Source organism: Staurois parvus, unplaced genomic scaffold, assembly GCF_062004578.1.
Source record: "Staurois parvus isolate SC_StPar_1 unplaced genomic scaffold, SC_StPar_1.0 ptg000217l, whole genome shotgun sequence".
Taxonomy (NCBI): domain Eukaryota; kingdom Metazoa; phylum Chordata; class Amphibia; order Anura; family Ranidae; genus Staurois; species Staurois parvus.
The window spans coordinates 9,210,112-9,226,665 of NW_028318013.1; the positions used below are offsets into that span (position 1 = coordinate 9,210,112).

General features: G+C 43.3%; 1 protein-coding gene across 2 annotated transcripts in view; it reads right to left on the reverse strand.

Moving 5' to 3' along the window:
- BMERB1 (bMERB domain containing 1) overlaps window positions 1-16,554 on the reverse strand; it is a 455,721-nt gene that overhangs the window by 75,599 nt on the left and 363,568 nt on the right. Inside the window, exon 5 of one of the 2 annotated variants that reach the window (XM_089679099.1) lies at window positions 3,526-3,608. The exons of the other annotated variant lie outside the window; for it this stretch is intronic. Within the exon in view, the coding sequence (XP_089535225.1) occupies window positions 3,526-3,608 (83 nt within the window). The remainder of the gene's footprint in view (window positions 1-3,525; window positions 3,609-16,554) is intronic. 2 annotated transcript variants of the gene reach the window in all.

Here is a 16,554-nt window from a genome sequence, read left to right on the forward strand (position 1 = left end):
GTCTTCTATCCACTTGCTTCTACATCTAAGATATGCTATGTTTGGTGCAAATTGTCCCCTTGGGGGTTACCACAACCTTTGCTACTGCTAAGAGAGAAGGGTGAAGCTTATTATGCCCGGACACATACAAAGATTGCAGTGCTGTAGTTGTGGGACCCTGGAGACCTGGAGCCAACTGGAGAACGCACACTAGGAAAAAGAAAATGGTGTATGTATGTGCAGTAGGGCTTGGAGACTGAGGACATGCTAGCTCAAAGGCAACCCATTGAGACAGACTTGCACCAAATGGAATATTATGCAAACAGAAGGTGCAGCCATCTAAGTGCATCAATTTAATTAAAAACAAGTAAAGGAAAGGTTAAAATACACTCACAAGGATGAGAGTATCATTAGTCCTTTTTTTCTAGCAAGCCTCGGCGGACAGTGGCTGGATGGATGGATGAGATGTATCCTTAAAACAGCTCTACAGGATAGGTGGAGTAAAGCTGGACTCTGTCAGAATACAGATTAAGTCTGTATGACAGGCTGTGTCTTCCTCCGGCAGCAAATATAGCTGCACTGGAACGCAAGCCAGCTCTAGGACCGGAATCAGAAGTGACGTTGGGACGTATTGATGTCAAAGCGTGATGGGTGGTTACATGTTCCAGAGCTCACAATTGCTCCTTTGTCAGGGAGGAAAGGATAGCTATTTATTAGGCACTGAAGGAGGAAGTTGAGGGAAAACGTAGTACACGTGGAATACTATTGATAGGTATGGGCGGATATGGCTTAAATTCAGGTGGAACTGACTGAATAAATGAATACTATGTGCAGGATCTCAAAAAGAAAACAAAACAAAAAAACATACAGGGGTACTCTAGCGCAAAAAGTAAAACAAAAAATGAAAATAAAAGTAAAAATAGATAATAAAAATAGCTTTGCAAAAAAAGTTTGACTCAATGTAAACAGATCTAGAATAAATAGACACTATAAAAGTGATTAAAATAAAATAAACTTAAAGGGGAACTCTAGCCCATAGAATGAAGATCATGGTGTGAATTGAATTCCAAGAAGAGTTTGCAATTTGCTCTCTGTATACAGTATGGATAGATTAAAGTGGTTGTACACCTAAAAACACAAATCAATCTAAACCTACAGTTGAATAGATATTACCTTTTATTAAGCATGTGAGCTTAGTTTGGTATCTTGAAGCAATCCCCTTCTCCAGAAATCCTCCCTGCTCTTCTGAACAGAATAAATCTGACACAAGCAGAAAAATGGTGTCGCTACTCTCCTTCTCCTGTGAGTGACAAGCTCGAGTGAAGACAAGACCAGCACGAGCCTCCATGTAATACACTGCAAAGGGGTGGCGGAGGGGGTGTCCACTCTCTGCTGGTCTCTGCCTTCACAAGATCGAGAACTCCGCTCCAGTGATATGACATACAGTAGATCGGCATCACTTCAGTAATGCTGTAGTTATCTAGGTAAGTCTGCTGACAGCTGATTATTGTCCTGCTCTATTCACAGCACCTAGCTTGTGAATTGCTGTTCACAGAGTTATACATGAGAATGTTTCCTGGTCCACATTGCCACTTTAGGTTGCAGGATTCCTAGGATTTTTAACATTAACCCCTTCCTACTAGCTTACGCCTGATTAGCACAGATCCTGTGCTGTAAGAAGATCTGACATAGTCACAGTTTTATCCTTGAAGCCACTAAATATTGTCTCGAACGTAACTATTTTTTGTTCGAGGGTCAATTTTACCTCCAGGTAAATGCTACAGCTATGGGGGCTTCCTTTTGCCCCAAGCTATGCTAATTTGACAGTGTGGCTATGGGAACTACAGCATATTCATCACCATAATCCCTTTGCTCAGCATATCATTTTTTACAGAAGGTATATCGATGACATTATTTGGGATGGCCCACCCACCATGATTCCAGAATTTGCTGAATATTGTAATACCAGCTCATTTTTACCCATGTATTTGACCAACATACCCTCATTTTCCTAGATTTGGTGTTAGGCTCCATGGACACTCATATTATCACTAAAAATCATTTCAAAGAGACTGCAAGGAACTCCTATGTGCACTCCAGCAGTTGCCATCTCCCCAGATGGAAAGATAACATCCCAAAAAGCCAATTCCATCGGCTCGGTAGAAATTGCACATTAGATGCAGACTATTTATATCAAGGTAAAATTTTACTCCCGAGAGAACTCACAATCCCTCAAATGAAGAAAATCCCACCAGATTCATAATACAATTCCATCCCAAATATAAATGGATGGAAAATATTTTCAAGAAGAATTGGGGAATCTTGATACAGGGCCCTATTTTGAAACACATATTACCTTCCCAGCCTAAATTCTCTTACCATAAGGCTCCTAATATAAAAAGCCAGGTAGCTCCAAGCAAGTTGCAAAATCCAGTGCCCACCAGCCCCACAGTAACCAGCTTCTTCTCCAACTTATCTGGAATGTATGGATGCAACAAGAAAAAATGGCTAACATGTGCCTCTGTCCCTAATGGCTTTGAGGCCAATAGTAAAAATCATTCCTTTTCCCATTTCTTTGTGTTCTATGGATTTTGTTATTTACGCCCTCAGGTGCCCTTGTGGTCTACTTTATATTAGTAGGACCATCAGGGCCTTGAGGATAAGATATGGAGAACACGGGAGAGCCATCGAACAAAGAGATAATGATAAAAATAACAAATACTGTGTAACCAGGCACTTTCTACAAGTGCATGCAAAATCTACATTGGGACTACAGGTCTGGATCATAGAGCAGAGCTCTAATACTTTCCCCAAAGCCAAAAGGTATAAAATAATTATGTGAACAGGATACATATTGGATCTTTTCATTGATTACCCTAACACCAGCAGGGCTCAATGAAGAGATAGAAACCAGTACTATCATTTAGTTCCATTGTTTTGACAATTATATTTAAGCTATAGTATATATAGCCTTGTATAATATTTATACTATTATATATATTGTCATTTATTTCCCTCCTTAATCTATCCATTTACAGAGAGCAAATTGCAAACTCTTCCTGGAATGCATTCCCCTTTAGGTTTATTTATTTATTTTATTGCTTATATAGTGTCTATTTATTCTAGTTCTGTTTACATTGAGTCAAACTTTCTTTGCAATGTTATTTGTGTGATCTATTTTTCACTTTACTTTTTTTGCGCTAGAGTTCCCCTTTATGTTTGTTTTGTTTTTGAGATCATGCACATAGTATTCATTTATTCAGTCAGTCAGTTCCACCTGAATTTAAGTCATGTTCACCCATACTTAACTATCAATAGTATTCCATGTGTGCTACATTTCCTCTCCCCTTCTTCCTTCAGTGCCTAATAAATAGCTGTCCTTTCCCTCTCATGGTTTTACAAAGGAGCAATTGTGGGCTCCGAAACATGTTACCACCCATCACGCTTTGATGTCAATACGTCCCAACGTCACTTCTAATTACGGCTTATCACAATGTCTGCTGAGTCAAATTGATGTATGTAGCATAAAAAAGCGTTAAAACTTACTGGCAGCTGGCCTTGTGACTTTATCAAGGGGCTTTAATTTGATGCGAAGGAAGTCTGCAATTTCCTTGTCTTCTTCTTTTTCTCTGAGGGTAGAAAATTAAATATATATATATATATATATATATGAACAGATTAACCTTGGAATAATCAGTGTTAACACATACAGAGAGATTTGTAGAGCATCTACTTTATTTGACATTGATGGACTGCACTGTACAAAGCGTTACATGGGTTCAGTGTATAACATACAATAACTTTATACTTAGGGGCAGGGCGGACTGACAACTAATGGGGCCCCCGGTCAATAGGGGACCATGGGGCCCCTGTGTCCTTGCCCAAACTCAAAAAAGCCTATGAAAAAGGTACCCGGGGCATCTCATGGGGCCCCCTACTGACCCCGGGCCCTCGGGCAGTGCCCGAGTTTCCAAATGGTCAGTCGCGCCTGCTTAGGGGGTCAGGTATGATGGCTAGAGATGAACTTTAGGTTCACGTAGAAATTGACTTTGACCAGACCTCAAGTCATTCACTGTTTGGAAAATGAAACTAATGTAATAGTTTGGAGCTTTAACAACAAATTACCTTGACTTAGAAGGGCTAGTCATGGTGGGTTTTCTAATGTGCCAGCCCCATCCCTATAAAAGTCAAGGTTTCCAGCAGCATTTTGTTAGCATACGTGGATATTTGTTTACAGGAACAGCTGAGTGTTTTCAGAGAGACATAGTTGCTGCTATACACTAAGCCAGTTCTATATACAGTGTTGTATTATGCTACAATACAGAGAACTGCAGCGTGGTGGGTTACATAGTGTATAGTGTACCCCAGGGGCGGACTGACAACTCATGGGGCCCCCGGGCAATAGGGGATCATGGGGCCCCTGTGTCCTCGCCCACACTAAAATCACACCCAAAAAAGCCTATGAAAGGTACCAGGGACATCTCATGGGGCCCTCTACTGACTCAGGGCCCTCGGTCGGTGTCCGAGTTCCCCAATGGTCAGTCCGCCCCTGGTGTACCCCCTCCCCAATATTCACTGTGCTGCATTGTGCTACATTACTGATAATTGCACTGTTGTTACATTTTATTTCTCACCACCCTTTACAACAGTTTTTAGGAATACCTTTTTTGTGTGTGTCATCAACAAAGTATGTTGCTGTTTTAGCTGCTATCCCCCATTGAAGTTTTTTGTTGATATTTTTAGCATGTTTTATTTGCCTAGACATTTTTATACATTTAATCTTCTGGTAGGTTAAAAAAAAACTTTAGAGTCTTTAATATTTTTTTTTTTTTGGGGGGTGGATGTGCATTAGTAATACAGTAGCTAAAGCAGTACAGTTTAGTGTACCAAATCACATTGGTAAGTGCACCTGAGCACCACATCCCTAATTCTCCTATTGCCATAGGTAGGCACTCCCCTGTATTAATCATGCCTGGGAGACCTAAAGAGAGAGACAAAGGTTCTTCACGCGTAGCTTATATGAGGCGAACAGGTTCTGCCTGAGTAGGACAAAGCAGTGGTCAGGCCACACATTTGAGAGGCAGAGCATGTCAGCCTCTTCTTTTCGGCAGTAGGCATATTATACAGCCAGAGCACATGGAAGAGGTTGTGAAATGGATAACCAAGCTTTCCTCATCTTTCTCTCATGAGGCACAGAGCAGTGCATTTTCATCAGCAGATACAAATGTGCTCTCTTCTTACAACAAATCCTCCCTTTGCCACGCACATTGGCATATAAGAGTTGGCTGAATTATTTCAGCGCACTGTCACTAAATTGCTGCTTGGAGAATATGCAGGAAATAATTTATCTGATTGTGAGGAAAATAGCAATAATAATAAACTTTATTTTATATAGCCCCTTTAACCACTTCCTGCCTCCCCCTGCTCGCAGGGGAAAAATGTATGTTCAGCTGTAATTAATGCCTATTGGAGTGGAATGTACTGCGCACAACAATATAACTGGATACCATTGCAATTATTTACCTTACATCCATATGGTTAATAATACCAGACCAAATCAAATACCATACCGTTTTAGATGAAGTGACGGCATACAAAGAGGCACTGTAGTTTGATCATAAGCCTATCAGCTTGAATATATAATCTCTGTTAAGGAAATGGAGTTACCCCATGGACAAAACTAATTAGTATAATCTACCTAATTAGTTTTGTCCATTTGGGTTTCTAGAGCACTGGGCTGACTTTTCATTGGGGTGCAGCCTATATGCTAGAGATGGTTTGCACCTAAATGGAAGGGGGTCTGCTGTGCTGGGGGAGAGGTTTATGGAAAGGCTGGAAGAGTATTTAAACTAGGATGGAGGGGGGAGGGAGAATTAGATTAGAACGGGGTAGACAGTTTAGACAGGGGTCAGCACTTATTGGTGGGTGGAATGGGGAAAGATGGGGGGAAGGCTATGGCAGATAAGAAGGTTCCCATGTTACAAACAACCAGTGGAATTGGTACCATTTGTATGAAAATAAAAAATATACAAAATACATGTGAACAAGGTGTCAATGAATTAAAGTGTTTGTTCACCAATGCCAGAAGTCTGCCAAGCAAAATAGGTGAGTTGGAAGCTTTGGTGCATGAAGAGAACTATGATTTAATTGGTATTGCTGAATCTTGGCTTCATTCTTCACATGACTGGGCCATTAATATTCCTGGCTATGTTCTCTTTTGGAGAGACAGGATAAATAGGAAAGGTGGTGATGTCTGTCTCTGTTAGAAGTGATCTCAGAGCGAGTGTGAAAGAGGACCTGTCACAATCATGCACACAGAGAGAGGCACGGTCCTTCATTTTGCTCCTAAACCTCTGCCTTTTGGTATTTTTCTCAAACTCCAAATCAGGCTCCCTCCTCCAATTTCCCCCCTCCCTCAGGAGTGCGTTCAGTGTACCTTGCTATAAGTAGCTGTCTATGGCATGCTTTTCCCAAATAAGGCAATAAGCTTGCTGTTGTAAGAAGATACCAATTGATTTTTGGGTAGAAAAGAAACGGTTAGTTCTTGTGTGAGCAGTTAGACAAGTGAGGATGTTGGCTCTGTACCATGTTTACTGCACCTGTTTGACCCTTTTAGTAATAAATCTTTCTTCTGAAAGTGTTGAACTGTTTCTATAACTCTTAATTGCAATTTACGAATCCCTGCCTTTAAAGAGACGCTACTGTTTGTTTAACTCTCTGTATAACCGGCCTGTGTCAATGACCGGGTTATGCGGGCGATTATTTAAATTATTATAGTGTTCTAGCGATATTGCGAGTTTCCCCTTTCTCTGATCAAAAAGGAGGTGGTGGGAGTGTGAAGGAGTTAATTGCGTAATTAACCTGACCCAGTAACAATCGCTCCCAGGCTGCCGGTACATAGATTGTGTCCAATTAGCTGGAAAAAAGTTGTGCAGGGTGCAGCTGGGCGTGGCATTGTTATGCACATCACATAGCGGTTTTAGATCGGCCAGTCCTTCGGTCACGAGTTTGGTGAGAAGGTCTGGGGTCTGATGCCACGATCGTGACAGGACCTAGTTGATGGAGAGTGTGATGAGGCTGAAGCATTATGGGGGGAACTGCACATGGGGGTACATGCTACAAAGTTAAACATTGGAGTTTGTTATAGGCCTCCCAGTGTTAACGAGGAGGTGGAGACTCAGCTCACTGCACAGATCGAAAGGGCTGCAAGGGCTGGGACAGTGATAATACTGGGGGATTTTAACTACCCAAAAATTTACTAGACTAATGGTACTGCAGGAACAGTTAAAAGGCAAACATTTTTAAACCTACTACAGGACACTTTTATGGTACAGTTCATAGAGGCCCCTACTAGGAATGATGCTCTGCTGGACCTGGTAATCTCAAACCATGCAGAGTTTATTACAAATGTCCATATAAAAGAACATCTGGGTAGCAGTGACCATAACATGATTTCATTTATTGTTAGCTGTAAACAGCAAGCACATACAGGAAAAATAAAAGTGCTCAATTTTAAGAGAGCTAATTTTCCAAGACTGAGAGCTGCTCTCCAAGTCTTAGACTGGGAGGAATTATTGGCATCAATGAACACAACACATAAATGAGAGTTCTTCAAAAAGACTGTATGTGAACACACTGAAAAATATATTCCCATGGGCAACAAGTTTAAAAGGCTAAAAAACAAACCTATGTGGCTTACGGCAAAAGTTAAAAAAGTTATAGGTAATAAGAAAAGAGCTTTTATTAAATATAAAAATGAAGGAACGCTATCACCATTTAAACATTACAAAGAATATAACACAATATGCAAAAAGGAAATAAAGGCCACAAAAATTGACAATGATCAACAGATTGCAAAAAGATAGCAGGACCAACCCCAAAATATTGTTCAAATATATTATTAGTTAAAATGTCCGGTCTGAGCATGTAGGCCTTTTACAAAATAATCTAGAGTGGGTGACTGGGGACAAAGAGAAGGCAAATTTATTAAATACCTTCCTCAGCTCTGTGTATACAAAGGAGCATGGGGAACCTCTTGTCCTTAATGGGCATGGTATTGACATAGCTCCAGATGATCCACATTGGCTCACAATTGATATGATCCAAAAATATTTAGACAGAAAAAAGGTGAATAAAGCACCTGGACAGGATGGCATACACCCGCGGGTCCTTAAAGAATTGAGCTCTGTCATTTCAAAGCTATTGTTTCTAATTTTTAGGGACTCTTTAATGACTGGCATAGTACCACAGGATTGGCGTAAGGCCAATGTGGTGCCAATATTAAAAAAAAGTGTCAAAATCTTTACCAAAGTAATTATAGATCTGTTAGTTTAACTTCTATAGTTGGGAAGATACTGGAGAGTTTAATAAAAGACCAAATAGATGAATTCTTGCTGGAAAAATATATTTTAAGCAACAGACAACATGGATTAATGAAAGACAGAAGTTGTGAAACAAATATGATTTCTTTTTATGAGGGGGTGAGCAAAACCTTGGACAGAGGGGTGGCGGTGGACGTGGTATACTTGGATTTTGCAAAAGCGTTTGACACAGTTCCCCACACACGGCTAATGTGTAAGGTAAAGCCTATGGGCTTAGAAAAATCTGTATGTAAATGGATAGAAAACTGGCTAAAAGATAATGTTCAGAGAGTAGTGGTTAATGATTCATATTCTGAATGGTCTAGGGTTGTCAGTGGTGTACCCCAAGGTTCAGTGTTAGGACCCTTACTTTTTAATATATTTATAAACATTATAGGGTCTCGGATTAACAGTACCATTTCAGTCTCTGCAGATGACACCAAACTGTGCAGTGGAATAACATCCTTACAGGTACGCTATGGAGCTTAATACTCAGTGGAATGCTTTATCCTGTGGGCAGAAATAATTTACTGATTTCATTAGTGTTTTGACCATTTACAATCTGATGGTCATTTTGAATTCTGGTAAGGAGTTTTGGCTGTTTATTAGCAGTGTACATCTGACATTTGGAGGCTTTTTGGGCACAGAATATCCACATTTAGTGTGTTGGTTTCTGTGCACTTATTGCAGTCAGTGTTGAATTTAAGTTTTGTGTTGCCCTAGGCAACATGAAAATCCTGCATCTGCCCCCCCCCCCCCCTACCCATCCCCAGCCAGCATCTCCCCACCCCCAGGGCTGGTCTCCCTCTTCCATCCACAGCCAGCACCCTCTGATCTGCTCTCCCCAGATCCCCGCACAAACAATGGGTAGAGCTGAGCTCCGGCTGCTCCCAGGCAGCACTTGTCAATCAGCGGAGGCTCCTTCCTAGTCCGGCTGCTCGGTTCCTCCTGTCTACTGTCTCCAGCCTGTGTGTTTCTTGCACATCCAGCGGCCACCCTCCTATCGCAGATGGGATCCCATGTAGCGGAGACTGTTGCAAGCAAGCCTGCAACCAAAATGATTCCTGTGTGCCACTGCACTGCTCCTCTGAAAAATGCCATCCAAGGCAAACACCTTGTTTGCCTTGCGGTAAATATGACCCTGATTGCAGTGTCACCTTTTGCAGTGTATGCATGTTTGGTTCACAATTGTTCTTTCACATATGAATGTGCACTTCTCGGTTTTATTAAATGGTGGTATAATACATGCTACACTATGTGTATTATTCTTTTGCCTTACATAGTTAGTCTGGCTGAAAAAAGACAAAAGTCCGTCCAGTTCAACCATAAAAAAAAAAAAATTATGATCCTACACCCACAGTTGATCCAGAGGAAGGCAAAAAACCCAGCAAAGCATGATCCAATTTGCTCCTGCAGGGGAACAAATTCCTTCCTGATCCCCTGAGAGGCAATTGGATAAACCCTGGATCAACTTTACCTATAAATGTTAGTAACCAGTTATATTATGTGTATCCAAAAAATAATCCAGGCCTTTTTTAAAGCAATCCACTGAGCTGGCCAGAACCAACTCTTGAGGGAGTCTATTCCACATTTTCACAGCTCTTACTGTGAAGAACCCTTTCCGTATTTGGAAATATCATTTCTTTTCCACCAGACGTAAAGAGTGCCACTTCTCCTCTGGGATGACCTCAATGTGAATAACTCTACACTGAGTTAACTATATGATGTATTTATACATGTTGATCATATCCCCCCTTAATCTCCTCTTCTCAAGAGAGAATAAATTCAGTTCCTCTAATCTTTCCTCATAGCTGATCTCCTCCATGCCTCATATCAGTTTGGTTACCCTTCAAAAAGAACATTGGGGAACTGAAGAAAGTATTCTTCAGTTCCCCAATGTTCTTTTTGTGAATTGGTATCCAAAACTGAACTGCATATTCCAGATGAGGTGTTACTAATGATTTGTACAGGGGTAAAATGATATCTCTCTCTATGGAGTCTATACCTCTTTTAATACAAGAGAGGATTTTGCTCGCTTTAGAAACTTCAGCTTGACATTGCATGCCATTACCAAGCTTGTGATCTACTAGAACCCCAAGATCTTTCTCCACCATTAATTTCCCCAGTTGTACTCCCCCTAGTATGTATGATGCATGCACATTCTTAGCCCCCAAGTATTTTGTGAGTATTTTAGTGCTGCACTTTTTTGTTTAAGAATTTTACATGAATTGGGTATCACAATTCTGATGCTGGCACTCACTCAAGTGCAGACTCACTATATCATTTTTAGCATCTCTACTGCTTGCTCCTTAATGACCTCACTCGGTTAATCAGAATCACTATTCCCCACCCCCCAGTGACCAGGAGCCTATGTAAAGGCCCAAGCAAAATTCTGCTACGCTATTTTCTAGCTGATATGCCTAAAAAACAGGAGCTACGCTTGGCCAAAGATTCTGTCAGATGTTTAGGGACAAGCTGAAAGGTGGTTGACCCCCACACCACCATCATATTGAGGTATGCAAAGTTGTGTGTGACAAAATGGTATAGTCCATTAACCTGCTGTATCCCCTTTGGCAGGGAAGTGCTAAACATACTTTGCCAGGAACAATTCCTTAACCTGGTGGTACAGCCATTTCTAGTTGGGTACCCTGGCTTCATGATGTTCTGCAGCAGATCAGGAGAGTGTGCAGCCACTTCTGTTTCTTTAAAGCACTACCAACCCATGCAAATGCTATTAGCCTGCCACATGGCCAGCATATTTCACCATTGCTGGCCTGCTACCTTTGCCAGCTTCTTTACAGTATGCTGGCATGACATAACCATCTTGTCCACCACTGCTATCCTGCTACCATTACCATGTCCTGCTACGATTACCAACTTCTTCTGTGATGGATTTGGTAAAATGTCTATTTAGTTTCCTATTGAATATATATATATATACACTGTTTTATACACATCTTTTTACATATTTACTTTTATACTTTAATACTATTTCTTTCCACATATGTATAAATGTTTAGCATGAATATATATGTTGTGTGAATATTTTCTGCCTGCTGGGCTTTGTGGTACTTTAAGAAATCCTTGCTTAAGAAATATTTGCTCACAGGAACAGACCCCCTCCCATCGTGTGATTTGGAAGACAAAAGAATGTTTTTCTCATTTTTAAGATAAGACTGAAGAAGATCACACCTATACCATGATGGAGATTGTTTTCGTGTAAAGTGACCAATCAAAGACTAATATAATGCTTATGCTGTTATCACGTGATGTTCGCATCATTTTTCATATATAAACTCACGGTTTCATTTCAATAAATTAGAGAGAAGTTTTCACAGACCAAACGTGTCAGTGTGAGTTTCTTGTGCGCACATTCCAGAAGCTGGCCAGCATCATAAATTAGGACAGGAACAGATAAGCACTGGACGATTAGGTCCACATCTAAATCAACTGGTGCCGAAACCCGGGAATTCTGGGTAATGAACTTGCAGCCAGCCGACCTCAAAAGGCATTAAGTGTCAGTCAAACTGGACAGGACGGAGATTGATCGCCTCTGGAGCATGGTAAGATATATTTTGCTATCTTACCATTGCTTATCCTGTCTTTGTTGTTGATTCATACCTGTGCCTAGTACGGCTGCTAAAGGTCACTAAAAGCAGGTAACCTTGCTTGCCCGGAGTTTATTTAAATATACCTGCATGTGCTTATCTGTTACCTGGGTCTCTGTTGTGTGTTTTTATGTATCAGTCTTGAGGTGGAAGAGGAGTGGACCTAATGAGGGTTTTGACACATAATTTCTCTTGGGTGTGTGGTAACCTTGTGTGTTGACCACAAGAGAGGAGGTGTCGGGTTACGCGTCACTGTAGTGTGACAGCGGGTGCCGTAACTGTTTGTGTGGGTTACGAAGATTTACTCAGTGATCTGTACTCATAGCCCACCAAGATAGACTGATATGTCATGTCCTAAATGTGTGTCTGGTTTAATGTTTGCCATTCATGAAGACGGTTGGGGTTTGTTAAGGGTTAAAGAGAAAGGATATAGTCAGGAATTGTTAGGACGTCATCCTCTGTTTTCTGATTTGCCTGAAGTGTTAGTTTTCCGCCTTAATGTGCATTACCCTGTAAGGGGGGGTATTGGGAAATCAATTTAGCAGATAGAAGCAGAGGCGAGAGAGGGGGGGCACAGTATAGAAAGGTGCCCCTGCCAATTAGAACAGCTGGAAGATTGTGAACAGAGTGAGCAGCAGCGCGTGAAGAGTCTTGGGTTTCTTTTAGGAAGACCAGAGACAGGAGGAGATGGGTCAGACGCTGATAAAATCGGAGAAAGGAATGTTAGCATGTGACCTGGTTGCACAAAGGGAGGGGGAGCAGTATGTGAAGGGATTAGTTAAGTTAGTGAAAGTATGTGGAATCACAGATAAGGGGGGTCGTTTACAGCCGGAAGAATGGCGGAAATTGATAAAAGAAAAGAAAGGTGTATTAGTTGATAATAATTTATTGAAGACAGCGGAAGCTTGGTACAATGTAGCCAAAGCTATACACAAAGAGCAGTGGACAGAAGAGGTATTGCAACAGGGAGGGAAAACTGTTTATGTATACCACCAATGTGTTGACATTGTGAAGGAACACCCATCGCCCTATATTTGGTCTGCAGACACTGGGCTCCACCCTTCATCTACCACCCTCTCCTCTGTCCTTCCTGCCCAGCCCAGTGCACTTCCTGATGGAAGCCATCTTCCTACACCTACACTGTCATTTCCTGCCCAGCCCAGTGCACTTCCTGATGGCAGCCATCTTGCTGCACCTGCACTGTCATTTCCTGCCCAGCCCAGTACACTTCCTGGAGGTGGCCATTTTGGTACACCAAATCAGATTTCCAGAGGGCCTATGCCTCAAGTGAGCCGCCTCTACCCAGTGTGTCCGGTTTTACAAGCCAATGGTACATTCTACGTACCGCCAGATGTGCCGCGTGTCCCCACTATGCCAGTGCTTGAACCTGACACGACCGCTGGTCCCGCAAGAGACAGTTTTGTCTCCAATAGACCAAAAGGAAGTAAACATTTGCACTTAGGGTCAACCTGGTCAGACATATCTTCTTTGGATGAGGAGGCCGCAGGTCCGGAACTTCCTACGCTATCCGCATATGCCTCTCCAGATGCCCCTCTTAGGCCACAGGTGACAGGAAGGACTCCTCAGGCAGGAAGACTCCACACCCCGGCAGATGCACCGGTCCTGTATGTCATCTTTACTCCGTCCCAGACCTCTTCCCTGGTGACCACATTGCCAGACCCCGAAAAGCAGCCCATGCCCTTTTATCGCAGGATAGCTCAGATCCAGAAGACATACTCGGCAGCCTGGAGAGACCTAGTCAGCCTATGTGAGATAAAGGCAGGAGACTCATACTGGCCAATAATGGCACGAAGTCTTAACAACACCTGGCTTGTCGATGACAAAGCCTTCTCCTCTGGACTGGAATTTTGTACGCAATTGCATGACTGGGCCAAAGAGAGACTGGCCGATCAAGCCACCACCCTTCAAGATATTACCCAAGATAAGGCGGAGTCAGTAGAAAAATTCTATACCAGATTGTCCCAGGTCTTCTCAGACCTGGGATTCAGCGCATACAACAAAGCCCATAATCAGATGCTGTCATCAGCCTTTGTTGCGGGGCTGAGGGAATCAATACGGAAGGGTCTTATCATGGCTAGGCCTGAGTATCATGTGGTGCCCCTAGACACTCTGCTGTTGGTGGCAAAAGGCCTTGAATCATCACAAGCTACCAAGAAGTCTACCCCTATTATGGTAGCAGATCCCTGGACACAAACCTGGCCAACGGCCTCAGAAGAAAATAAGCCAATTTGTTTCAATTGTGGCCGCCCAGGGCACTACAAGAGGAACTGTAGAGCCCCTCCCAGACGTCGACGGCCACAGTGGAACCAGGACGCATACAACCAGCAACAGTCACAACAGCAACATCAAGCTCCTGGGCCCAGTGCGAATCACCTGGATCTTCTGCGCTAGGAAGTGGGCAAGCCTGTGTCATCCCCTATCTTGGCAGTGTCTTCAGCTGGTTCAGGGAGCCCGTTAGCAAAAGTGACCTTACCTATTGAAGGGCACCCAACGACATTCCTAATTGACACAGGTGCAGCCAGGAGCGTGATCAGATCAGAAGACCTCCCAGACCACTCATACCTTTCTGATATAGATATATCCTGCGTGGGGGTAGATGGAACCCCACGGTCTAATCCTCTTACCCGACCTTTACAGGTTGGTCTATTCCCAGACTTACTGGCCCGGTTTGTCGTGTCTTCAACATGTCCCCTGAATCTCCTGGGAGCTGATGTGCTATCTAGGCTCCAGGCCTCTATCACATTCACTCCTGATGGCAAGGTGGTTATCTCATCACCACTAGAAGTAGAGGACATGCCTGCACTGTGCTCCATTCCCCTTCTGATGGCACTTCAAGAGATCTCTACCACCACCATCCCAGAGGATGTGCTGAGCAGAATCCCAAGTTGCCTATGGTCCACAGGACCCGAAGATATTGGATATTTAAGGGTACCCCCAATTATGGTGGAATTGAAGCCAGGAGCCCCCCTACCCAGGAAACCACAGTACCCACTGAAACCAGCACAATCCGAGGCCATTTCAAAGCAGGTCAAGTCCCTTGTGGCAAATGGTGCACTCATACCTTGTACCTCTCCATGCAACACACCTTTGTTTCCGGTGAAAAAGAAGACGCCTAAGGGGGAACCAGAGAAGTACAGGATGGTACAGGACCTCCGAACAGTGAATGAAGCCACCATCTTGGAGACACCTATTGTTCCAAATCCCCACACTTTACTCACAGGGGTACCGCCAACAGCAAAGTATTTCACCGTGGTGGACCTGGCAAATGCATTCTTCAGCGTTCCCTTGCATCCTTCCTGCAGATACCTCTTCACTTTTACCCATGAGGGGAAGCAATACACCTGGGCAGTTATGCCACAAGGGGCGCAAAATTCTCCGAGCCAGTTTGCCAAGGTCATGACCACCATACTGGACACGTGGCAAAAGGAACATTCGGCAGTGGTCCTTCTTCAATATGTGGATGACCTTCTCCTCTGTGCTGATGACCTGCCCACGGCTAAAGAAGCCTCGGAGAGTTTACTATGTTATTTGGCACACCAAGGCTGTAAGGCTTCTAAACCGAAGTTGCAATGGTGCTCTACAACAGTCGTATTCTTGGGCCACTGCCTCTCACATGGAACAAGGCATCTTACGGAGGAAAGAGTTAAGGCCATCCAAAATCTGCCACTGCCGCTAGGCCAGAAGCCACTCCATGCCTTTCTTGGCCTCATATCCTACTGTAGGTCATGGATTCCTGATGCTTCTTGGTTTATGCAACCACTCTACGATGCTCTCAAGTCTGAGCCCTTCCATCTGTCCGAAGAGGCCGACTCCAATTTTTTTGGCTCTAAAACGCTTACTTTCTTCAGCCCCAGCCCTAGGTCTACCAGACTACGAGAAAACCTTTCAAACTGTTTGTGTCTGAACGCCAAGGCCATGGCACAGGAGTATTGGCCCAGTCCCATGGCGACCGCCTACGACCCGTAGGCTACTACTCATGCCGTTTGGACCCAGTGGCTAGAGGAGCACCGTCGTGTCTGCGTGCAGTTTTCGCTGCTCAAGCTCTGCTGGATAAGACCTCTGATATCGTACTGGGACATGAACTTGTTCTTCTGGCGCCGCATGACATTGATGCCATTTTAAACCAAGTCCAACCTAAACATTTGTCCACAGCGAGGCATCTTAGACTACAATGTTCCCTCCAACTTCCTGATAACGTCACTCTCCTACGTTGCCAAACCCTGAATCCGGCCACTCTCCTCCCAATTGCTGAGGGGGGTAATGAAGGTAATGAAGAAAGTGGAGAGGATAATGGAGCCACTGAGCCTCATAATTGTCTTGAAGTGATGAAAATGGAAACCTTCCATCTTCCCACAGTGAGTGAAACACCTCTGCAGGACCCAGACTTCACCTTGTTTGTTGATGGTTCCAGATATGCAGACGATGGAGGCAAATATCATACAGGATTTGCGGTCACTACTGCAGACACAGTCCTACAGGCAAGAGCCCTATCGCCAGCAATATCTGCACAGGGAGCTGAACTTCAAGCACTCACAACAGCATGCCAGATGATGGAAGGAAAAAGGGCCAATATCTACACAGACTCC